This window comes from Sphaeramia orbicularis, chromosome 18, assembly GCF_902148855.1.
Source record: "Sphaeramia orbicularis chromosome 18, fSphaOr1.1, whole genome shotgun sequence".
Taxonomy (NCBI): Eukaryota; Metazoa; Chordata; class Actinopteri; order Kurtiformes; family Apogonidae; genus Sphaeramia; species Sphaeramia orbicularis.
In genome coordinates, this window is record NC_043974.1 from 10,065,746 (window position 1) to 10,077,751 (window position 12,006).

General features: G+C 35.8%; 1 protein-coding gene across 2 annotated transcripts in view; it reads right to left on the minus strand.

Moving 5' to 3' along the window:
* Positions 1-332: 332 nt before the first annotated feature.
* The window catches only part of LOC115438740 (wiskott-Aldrich syndrome protein family member 3), an 84,211-nt gene continuing 72,537 nt past the window's right edge, over positions 333-12,006 (minus strand). For both annotated transcript variants that reach the window (XM_030162529.1, XM_030162528.1), the window contains 2 exons: positions 6,301-6,725; positions 333-1,436 (listed from right to left, as the gene is read on the minus strand). In XM_030162529.1, coding sequence (XP_030018389.1) covers positions 1,279-1,436; positions 6,301-6,725 — 583 coding nt within the window. In that variant the 3' untranslated portion in view covers positions 333-1,278. The remainder of the gene's footprint in view (positions 1,437-6,300; positions 6,726-12,006) is intronic.

Sequence of the window (12,006 nt, forward strand, 5' to 3'; positions counted from 1 at the left end):
TTTAGTAAGAGTCATTAGCTGTGTGGCTAACTTTTTCACCTTTTGTGAAATGACAGGAATTGATGATTTATTTGTTTTTTTAAGCTACTTATCAGTCGGATTCTTTCCCTTGAATCTTCTACGTCTAAATTGAGCATCAGCACAATGCTTTAATTACCTACGAGTGTAAAGTAGAAACAATGCTAACCTGTGAAAAGACAGAAAATGGAACTGAAGTTTGTAAGCACAGGATGCTAATGGATGAGACCATTTGGAATCAATTATTGATTTCTTACTTCGATGTAAACAACAGGTTATGCTGAAAGCCAGCTCCAAGATTTCTTATATTTTCTCACATTATTCATTCTTAAACGTTGTAACAAAAATATAACATATACATTGGGCTACTTAACAGTGCGATTAGCCAACATGCTACGCTATATGAAACATTTAGCATGCTAGCCACAGTTTGTCACAATTTTACCAAAACTGGGGCTGCTTCTTTTGTTCCATTTTGGTTAAAATGACCGTGGGCCAAACTCCCGAAACTAGAGTTTTTATGGACATTGTGCATGTTTGTATGAACAGGCACACCCTGGCAAAGCGGCGTAATCCTTTAAGGAGCTATTTTTCCCTGATTTTCAAGACTTGTTTTAAGTCTTGTTCAACATTTGGCAGATGCAGTAAGTCAAGATTGCACTATAATCCTTTTTTTTCTTGTGCTATACCATGTGTTGTGTAAACACGTTTGCCCCTAGAGGCCCACCTTCGTACAGTTTGAGAGCCTGTAATATTGCTAATAATTGTCATCAAATTTAGCCTGGCCTGTTTTCGTACTTTACACAGTTGAGTGTTTGTGGATAAAAATGAGCGTACCGGGGGGGGATGGGAGGGGGTTTGAAATGGTGTGAATGTGAACGCATGTGTTTATCACACCACACACCCTGGTGTTTAGACACGCACACACCACCGGGGTTTCAGTTCAAGAATAGGTGTCGCCAGGGGCAACCCAGCAAGCTGAAATCACCCACCTGTTGCTATAGAAGTGCTCGATGTTCAGAGAGGCAGTGATACAGAGGATGATCTGTAGCATGTGTTTATGAATGTGACTGTACGTATGAATGAGTGGTTTTTGTTCAGATGTTAATGACGAAGATTCAAACTAACCAAACCCCCATCCTTTCCACCTCTACGTCACCATGTTCGAACGGCTCCCGTTTTTAATCTCACCACCCACCGAGCTCCCACCTCTCTCTCTCTCTCCTCTCTCTCTCTCTCTCTCTCTCTCCCGTTCAGCTTTTAGTCAGACCACTCATTCTCGTCAAGCTCTGAGTCGTCGTCGGACTCGCTGTATTCTACGGCGATACGGCGAGACAAGATGGTGGCGACGTCATTGCCGACTGGTTCCCTCTTCGCCTCCTGCTCCCTTTGCTCCTGTACCTTCCTCAGCTGGATACCTGGAAGAGAGAAAGGGAGAATGAGGAGGGGTATAGCTTTGAAAATAACAAAAAGCTGTCATGGTATTAAGTTAATGCATTTAGATTAAACACACTGTGTTGTTACCCCGCCCCCAACGGGAGGCAAGGAGTATTGGTTTTGGTATGGTTTGTTTGTTTGTTTAACACCCTAGCAGCAAAACTATTGCTTCAATTCATACCAAATTTCTCTTGTAGATTGCAAGTGACCCAGAATAGATCTGATTAAATTTTGGGATCAGTAGGTCAAAATTCAAATTTTTTATGAATTTTTAAAAACATTTTTTCCCCATTTATTTATAATGGGTGAAATTTCAAATGTCTGTAGCAGCAAAACTATTGGTTGAATTCATCCAAATTTGGTTTATATATTGCCAGTGACTCAGAATAGACACCACTACATTTTGGGAAAAGTAGGTCAAAGTTGATTTTTTTAAATGAATTTTTAAAAATATTTTTCCCCATTTACTTACAGTGGGTGAAATTTCAAATGTCTGTAGCAGCAAAACTTTGGGTTGAATTCATACCAAATTTGGTTAATAGATTGCCAGTGACCCAGAATAGATCTGATTACATTTTGGGAACAGTAGGTCAAAGTTCAAATTTTTTAATGAATTTTTAAAAACATTTTTTCCCCATTTACTCATAATAGGTGAAATTTCAAACATCTGTAGCAGCAAAACTATTGGTTGAATTCATACCAAATTTGGTTTATAGATTGCCAGTGATGCAGAATAGATGTGGTTACATTTTGGTAAAAGTAGATCAAAATAACATTTTTTTAATGAATTTTTAAAATCTTTTTTTTTTCTCCCATTTACTTAAAATGGCCAAAATTTCAAATGTCTATAAAAACATCAATTTTGTTTCAATTTACTTCAAACTTGGCACATATATTGATGCAGTTGATATGCTGACATCAGCACACACATAGACATGATGACATCAGCTGGATTGATGCCAAAATAAGCTACAATACATGCGAGGGGCGGGGTTTGTTGTGCCTGGCACCACTTATTACAGTTGTGTTAATTACTACAACTACATTCTACTCACGTGGACTATATACTATATATATAAAAACACAGAGTATAGAAGCACAGATGCTTTTCTGACCACTTTTTACAGTTCAGTATGGAAGAAATGTAATCTTGCTGCTTCAGTTAGGTTTCACTTTTTAATCAAAGTTATTTGACAGTAGCCAAGAGTCTAAACCAAGACATGAGAGAGAAAAGACAAAAAAACCCCAAAAAACTAGAAGCACTCGGAGAGTGCAGACCTCCACCAAGGCTGATCAGTGCCCCCCCCCCCCCCCCCCCGTGGGCCCCCCCACCCCCGATCACCACCAAAATTTAATCATTTCTTCCTTATCCCATTTCCAATAAACCCTGAAAATTTCATCCAAATCTGTCCATAACTTTGTGAGTTATGTTGCACACTAACGGACAAACAGACAAACAAACAAACAAACCCTGGCAAAAACATAACCTCCTTGTCGGAGGTAATTAAAAAGGGAACATTACCTCAGTATCTGTGCTTATAAGTGTCACCAGTCCAGTGTGTAATATAAAGTGTTTGTTCTATTTGTTTATGTCTTTTTACATTTTCTACAGGACAACCAATCTTTTTTTAAAAGAATAATTATTCTATCTTCAGTTGTTATTGAAGATAGGGTGAGTGCATGCATGCTGTTTATATATATATATATATATATATATATATATATATATATATATATATATATATATACATATATATATATATATATATATATGTATATATATATATATATATATATATATATATATTTTTTTTTTTTTTTTAAATGTTTATTATACTCTATGGACTGTAATTATTTACATGTCTGATACAAATAAATAAATGAAAAATGAAAAATTTATTGTGCTGTGAGCTACTGCATGGAGAAGAAAACAGCAACACAAACTTACAAAAAAGAGGAAAGAGGGTCATATATTATGTTTTGTTTGTTGTTTTGTAAGAGCAGGATGAATCATCAAAGTTTGTTAGTTTTGTGGGGTTGAAACACGCACACAAGCATATCTTATATTGTCTTAACAGAGGAGTTGAAGGGCAGATCACACTAAATCATTTCAGCTTTTTGTTTTGTTTTTAGTTCTGTACATATTTTGTGTATATTCTGGTTTATATAGACTGAGAATTACACATATGGTCATTATACTAACTCTGCTAGAACAACAAATTGAACAGTTTTGAAGACTTTTGTGCAGAACTGTGCAAAATACTGACACATTTCATTTCTGTAATTATGTATTTATGCACTGATACTGGTACGTGTGATGTCAGAAAAGTTAACACTGACTCATGCCATCTGACTACTGCAACTATTTGACATTTTCTAAACATTTGTGATGATACCGGATAGTTTTTGTTTGTCAAATCTCCTTTAACAGCGCTCCCACCCACCAACAGAAACACCCACTGTATGGGAATAACTGATGTGTTTAATAGTATTCATTCTTCTGAAAGGGCAATTTGATGATACTACATGACACTTTTACTCCAAAAGTATATTCAAGTAATTGCAGTGTGAAAATTTGGTCATGTTACTAGAAAACGAAAATTCTATATAAAAACAAGTAGTGCCAGGTACAACTAACCCCGCCCCTCGCATGTATTGTAGCTTATTTTATCTTTCAGGGGCGGCCATGGCTCAGGGGGTAGAGCGGGTGTCCGATAACCGAAGGGTTTGTGGTTTGAATGAATGAGTATGAATGTTCGGTGGTGGTCGGAGGGACCGTTTGGCGCAAATTGGCAGCCACGCTTCTGTCAGTCTGCTCCAGGGCAACTACAAACGTAGTTTACCACCACCAGAGTGTGAATGTGAGAGCAAATGAATTATGGATCAATTATGTAAAGCGCTTTGGGTGCAAGGTTATAATAATTTAGGATTTTTCATTATAGTTTAGTTTTAGTTAGTTTTGACTTTTTTCTCTCTAATTCAGTTAGTTTTAATTCATTTTTAGAGCAGGTTTGCTAGTTTTTATTAGTTTTCATTTTTATAAATGCTTAATTTTAGTTTAGTTGTAGTATTAGTTTTAGTTTTGTCATATCTTTTCTCTTCCTTGCTGTCATATTCACATAAATCCCAGACAGGACTCTGCTGCTTTCCAGCAACTTTAGTCTCCATAGGCCCTTTTCCACCACAGGAACTTTTGCAGGAACTTTGTGCATTACCCGGAACTTTCAAAGTTCCTAGTGCGTTTCCACCGAAAATTACCCTGGTAAATGACTTTCCCCCGACTCTGAATTTACCCCGAAGAAGTTCCTGGTAGAGAGGTAGTACTTTCCAGATTACTAGGAACTTCAAGGGGCGGAGCTGTGTGCTGGAGAACACTGAGTGGTGGACTAGACTGGCAGCGTTTCTGCATTCTGTTCACCACCAATATTTAATTCATGTAACTTCCACAAGCTTTGTATTTTGATAATTCGGAAAATGGACCAAAAGAGAAGCTACAACAAGTGGATGGATGATGAGGAAATTCAGACGGACTTCAAATTGCCGACACGAAATGAGCGAGGTTCGAGTAAAAGCTATCGAAGCCAAATATAAGACACAAGCCAAAAGAAATACAAGAAAAGAAGAAGAAATTTATGCAGGATTAAAAGAAACTAAAGGAGCACAAGGGTCGCAGTGGATCCGACTGTTAAACAAACCAATGGTATGTATATGACAGAAATATTCACTGTTTAGTTCGTTCCGTGCTGTAAGAGTAGTCATGTTTCCTGGTAGAGTGGGGACCAGAAGACAACTCTAAACCACGAGTGACGAGAAGTGACGGATTGTCAAATATCATATGGTGCCGCTAGCTAAAATTGCTTGAGTGAAATAAATCGATTTCATATCAATCCGACACTGACAAAGACGAAAACAAAGAGAATTTTAGCCATAATTTTTATACGTTTTAGTTAGTTTTGTAAGCGCACAATACAGTTTCAGTTAGTTATCGTTTTTTTTATTTTAATTGTAGTTTTTATTTATTGCAGTTAACGAAAATGTTTTTACAATTCTAGTTTTCGTCATTTTGTTTGTTTTTGTTAATGATAATAACCTTGGTACCTACAATGTTGAAAAGGTAAAGTAGTGAACATAACGGACACTTTTTGCCCTTTCTTGTGACACTAAACTCTTCAGTATCAAGGTTATAATCGTTTTGGATTTTTCATTATAGTTTAGTTTTATTTAGTTTTGACTTTTTTTTCTCTAATTCACTTAGTTTTAATTCGTTTTAGAGCAGGTTTGCTAGTTTTTATTAATTTTCGTTATTTTCTAAATGCTTAGTTTTAGTTTAGTTTTAGTTTTTTTTATATCTTTTCTTCACCATTGAATTCAAATAAATCCCAGACAGGACTCTGCTGCTTTCTCCCAACTTTAGTCTCCATGTTTCCAGGTAGAGTGGGGACCAGAAGACGACTCTAAACCACAAGTGATGAGAAGTGACAGACTGTTAAATATCGTATGGTGCCGCTAGCTAAAATTGGTTGAGGGAAATAAATCGATTTCATATCAATCCAGCATTGACAAAGACAAAAACAAAGGGAATTTGATCAATAATTTTTATCCGTTTTAGTTAGTTTTGTAAGCGCACAGTACAGTTTCAGTTAGTTTTCGTTTTTTTCTTTTAATTATAGTTTTTATTTATTGCAGTTAACGAAAATGTTTTTACAATTCTAGTTTTCATCATTTCTTTAGTTTTCGTTAACAATAATAACCTTGGTACCTACAATGTTGAAAAGGTAAAGTAATGAACATAACGGACACTTTTTGCCCTTTATTGTGACACCAAACTCTTCCATATGGACCAACCTCTACGTATGGCAGCCAGCAGGTCGGAGCGGGCGTCGCTCATCGGGATCATCCCCAGCATCGTCGACTTCCTCGTCTGTGGCGCCGTGTCCACAGCGGATTGGGCGACAGCGGCGTGCGGAGGCGAAGGATGGGCCGGGTGGCCGGCGGGGCCTCCGGGTGGAGGAGGGGGAGGAGCGGCGGGTGGTGCACCTGATGGAGGGTGGGAGGGGGAGGGTACATAGTTGGCCGGGGGAGGAGGAGGGGAAGGGGAGTAGGGACGGGAGAGGGCAGAGGAGGTTGGGGGGACGGCCGATGCGGCGGCGGTGGCGGCGGAGGGAGGGCCCGCGGCGGCGTCGAAGGCCGTTTGAGCGGAGGGGATTGTGGGGGGAGGAGGAGGAGGGGCGGGGGGGATGTAGTATTCTGGGATAGTAGAGGGCTGACCGCTGCAGGGGGGAGAAAGACAGAACAGAAAGAGGATGAAGCATGAAAGCCAATCCTGAACCGTGTAGGAATCTATTTTTACTTCAGTACAAACGACGGATTCTTCTAATTTCATGAAAAGCCTAAACGACTTTTTAAAAATATCTCACAAGACAAAAACACTTCCAACAATTAATGATCTTATAGGATAGAACACATTTCCAAACAGCTACCAAACTACTAACAGCATATTGTCGCTGTCAAGTGGAAAACCTCGTAAGTCCATTTTGGGTCTTTTTTTTTTTTTTTGGTCATAAAACAATTCTATTGGTCAGTTTTCACATTTTCCTGATGGTTTTAGAAATACTTAACCAATGAAAAGTGTTGAAAATGGCTTATGAGCACATCTCTTAACTCTGTTCATTTATTTAGAACACAGGTGTCAAAGTCATTTTAGTTCAGGGGCCACTTTCAGACAAATTTGATCTGAAGTGGGCCGGACCAGTAAAATAATAACATAATATAATGTAATATATAAATAATGGTAACTCCAAACTTTCCTTTTTCCATGTTTTAGAGCAGGGGTGTCAAACTCGTTTTAGTTCAGGGGCCACATTCAGCTAAGTTTGATCTGAAGTGGGCTAAACCAGTAAAATTATAATATAATAATATACTCAGTGCCAATGAAAACGCAACACTTGAATGTGTTTTATTGTTCCTGAGCTGCATCAGTATGTTTAAGTGTCACCTGTATAAGATAATCCCAGACAATTTCTTAACAACCTGAGATGGGTTGAGCTATTGTCACGCTTGAATGAACTTGTCTGCATTCATAAGACTTGTTTTTCCTCATTGCTCAGCAATGAACTGCTTAATTTAAGGAATTGTGGTCAGTTAAGGAGTGGTCATGTTCTGTATACAGGGTGGGGAAGCAAAATTTACAATGAACATTTAGTTGTTTTTTCTCAGCAGGCACTACGTCAATTGTTTTGAAACCAAACACATACTGATGTCATAATCATACCTAACACTATTATCCATACCTTTTCAGAAACTTTTGCCCATATGAGTAATCAGGAAAGCAAACGTCAAAGAGTGTGTGATTTGCTGAATGCACTCGTCACACCAAAGGAGATTTCAAAAATAGTTGGAGTGTCCATAAAGACTGTTTATAATGGAAAGAAGAGAATGACTATGAGCAAAACTATTACCAGAAAGTCTGGAAGTGGAGGAAGCAACAAAAAACGTACCAAAGCTTTTATTAAAGCTCTCAAATCCAAAATCCTAAAGGATCCAACCAAATCCATGAGAAAAATGGCAATTGATCTTGAGGTAGACAACAAGACCGTTAGAAATGCAGTAAAATATGATTTGAAGTTCAAATCTTACACAAGAACACCAAAACACTTGTTGACAACAGCAACAAATCCAACTTTAGCAATTTTTGTGAATCATGTTTATTTGTTTATTTTTTTGCCTTCTAGCCCAGATCTAAACCCTCTGGATTCTGCTATTTGGGGCGTTTTAGAACATGCTACCAATAGAACATCACACAGCAATGTCCACTTTCTTAAAGATACTATTAAAGAAGAATGGGAGAAGTTGTCACCCGAATATTTGAGGAACACTTGCGCAACTTTCAGGAAGCGTGTGAAGGCAGTTATTGAGAAAGAAGGAGGACACATAGAATAAAAACATTTTCTATTATGTACATTTTCTTGTGGCAAATAAATTCTCATGACTTTCAATAAACTAATTGGTCATACACTGTCTTTCAATCCCTGCCTCAAAATATTGTAAATTTTGCTTCCCCACCCTGTATAAAGACAAGCTGAAAAGCACCAAAATCATTTGCAATAACTCAGCGATGCCCAGACTGACACATGACCAAAGATGCCATGCTACGGGGCTCCTGGAGGCTGGAATCTCTGCTCGGCAGGTGGCGCGCCGTTTTGGATGCAATGTGTCCACCGTAGTCAGGATGCAACAGAGGCATGAAGAAACTGGCTCAACTGCAGACAGACCTCGCCCTGGACGAGCACGTGTGACCACGCCACAGCAGGATCGCTACATTGAGCTGCAGCACCTCCGGGACCGCTTTGTGACTTTTGGTTTTGGGGGTCCTTGAGTTTCTTTCTTTATCCTTATTTTTTTGGATGTGATTTTTTTATTTTTACTGTATAGAAATGGCCTATGATTAATTCCAAAGAGCTTATGGAATAAAAATCCTCATCGATTTAAAAAAATATAAGAATCTTCAAGTGTTGCGTTTTCATTGACACTGAGTATATATAATGTCAACTCCAAACTTTTCTCTATGTTTTAGAGTGAAAAAAGTAAAATTACATAATGAAAATGTTTACATCTACAAACTATCCTTTCAAAGAATGTGAATAACATGAACAAACTCAAAAAAATGTGTAATTTTAACAATATTTTGCTTCAGTTTATCATTTCCACATATACATTATTTTTATTTTGGATTCAGTACATAATGAATTATTTAACCCTTTCATGCACAAATTATGAGAACCTTAATCAAAAATTTTTCCTGAAAGTTTTTATTCCTCTTTAGGCATGAAAAAAACAATGCGATTGAAAAATTTCTTCTGAAAAATAAATAAATAAATAAAAAAAAATAAATAAAAAAATAAAAATAATAATAATAATAATAATAATTAAAAAAAAATACATAAAAAATAATAATAATGAAAAAAAAATTCTTATGAACCTATTTTTCATAAAGTTGTAAAAATGTCCACTCAGCTGGACACCACATGTTTAATTTTTGATGCACAGAAACATGAATTTTGTGATAAATTGTTTGAAACCTATGGGGAGGGCTTGTGATTCTGGGGGTTTATGCTCAGGAGAGATCTACATAATGTTACCAATTCATGTCAGAAAAGATATGTAGTGTCTTAAAACTTTAATAAAGACGTGTAAAAAAAAAAAAAAACAAAAAAAAAAAAACAACGAAAAGAACAACAACTTCCAAGTACTCCTGGGGGACCCCCACTTTGGGAACCCCAGATTCCAAATGGGTCATATTATTCAAATGATTTTCTCCAGTAAGTACCTCATGAATTTGGTATATTTGGTATTAGTACTTCACATACTATTAGCACAAATACTATGAACTACTTTTACTCTGTATTTTTGTTGTAATCATACTCAAAAATCCCTTCCAAGCTCCAAAAGTTTGTTTTTTCATCTGAAATAGGCTTTAAGACTAAATTCAATGATGAATAAAATTATGATTTTCAAAAAGTACCTCATGAATTTGGTATATTTGGTATTAGTACTTCACATAATATTAGCACAAATACTATGAACTACTTTTACTCTGTATTTTTGTTGTAATCATACTCAAAAATCCCTTCCAAGCTCCAAAAGTTTGTTTTTTCATCTGAAATAGGCTTTAAGACTAAATTCAATGATGAATAAAATTATGATTTTCAAAAAGTACCTCATGAATTTGGTATATTTGGTATTAGTACTTCACATAATATTAGCACAAATACTATGAACTACTTTTACTGTGTACTTTTGGAGTAATCATACTCAAAAATCCCTTCCAAGCTCCAAAAGTGTAATTTTAACAATATTTTGCTTCAGTTTATCATTTCCATATGTACATTATATCTTACAGATCACAGTGGATATACAAAGACACAAAACATTTAATAACAGGTGGAATATTATTAAAATTGCACTTACTTCTCTTAAGACATTTCATGTTATTCATATTTGTTCAGGTTATTCACATTTTTTTGCAAAATTATAATTTGTTTTAGCGTAAATACATGAAAATATTTACGTTTACAAAGAGAAAAATTTGGAGTTGTGAGTACTTATAGGTTATTATGAACGTGGAACCTGAACTAAAAGGATTGTTAATATCTTAGTGTAATTTTTGCATTTCACAAATTCATCCCAAGGGCCGGACTGGACCCTTTGGTGGGCTGGATTTGGCCCCCGGACCGCATGTTTGACACCTGAGATTTACAATATACATTGTTTTTCCAGTTTCCTGAAAAATAACCGTTTTGGACATAAGAGGTTTTGCCCGACAGTGATGATATGAAGAGAATGAAATGAGTTTTTACTTCAACATCTACAGCAGTAAAATGTATCATAAACACTAAAGTAGCTGTTAAATGAATCCATGAACAACGCTACAGGTATTTTTCATACTTAAGGACATTTGGCTTACATACACTTAACTCATAAAGACCCAGAGTGACTTTTATGTTCCCAAATTACATTTTCTATGTATCTAACTTTTCTTAAGTGATTTACCACTATTTATTCTAATATTATCCTCTGTGTTTTGCATTTTTATTAGTATAAATCAGCTATTTTCCTGTACTTAATTTACCGATGATGTAGATGTTCATAAAAGCTCAGATTAAACTTGAGGATTATTTATCAAAAACAGAGAAAAACAGAAAAACAGAACAGAAAAAGGGACTTTTTCAGCAAAATCCATATTAACTGAACATAAATTAAGTGCCTCCATCCACTGTCATTGATCCAACTGCATGGGTTTTACTGGTGAATTAATGTTGTAGATCAGTGGTTCTCCAACTTTTTACAGTGGAGTACCCCCTGAACTTTTTTTTAATGAAGTATCCCCAACTTTGGCTTCAGCATTTTTGATTGAAAAAAATGTGGCAAAATTGGTTCCTATGCCAAAGGTGTCTGTTTATATTTTCAAAACTTTGTAAACAAACAATGTATATTTAACTGTAATATATGAAAAATAATACATTTTTACTGTAAATTTTGTGTGCAAAATATAAACTGAAAAGTGCCCTCTTTCATTGATAAAAAAAAATAAATAAATAAATTGCCCATTAATTAATAAATTAACCTTTCATCAACAAAAAATAATGACTTAGCTCCTCAAATGAACTCATTTTGAATAATATAAAATATAAATGTTCTTAAAATATTACCAGAGCTTAAACAAGATGATTGACAATAAAACTACTATATGAATTTATTTATTGTGTTTATATTGTGTTTATATTTCAGCATTAATTCTCATTATTTTTATTTTGGATTCAGTACATAATGACTTATTTAACGTATTTTTCCAAAAAATTCTGAAGTACCCCCAGGACTTCTGAGTACTCCCAGGGGACACGTACCCCACTTTGGGAACCCCAGATTCTAAATGGGTCATATTATTCAAATTATTTTCTCCAATAAGTACCTCATGAATTTGGTATTTTTGGTATTAGTACTTCATATACTATTAGCACAAATACTATGAACTACTTTACTGTGTACTTTTGG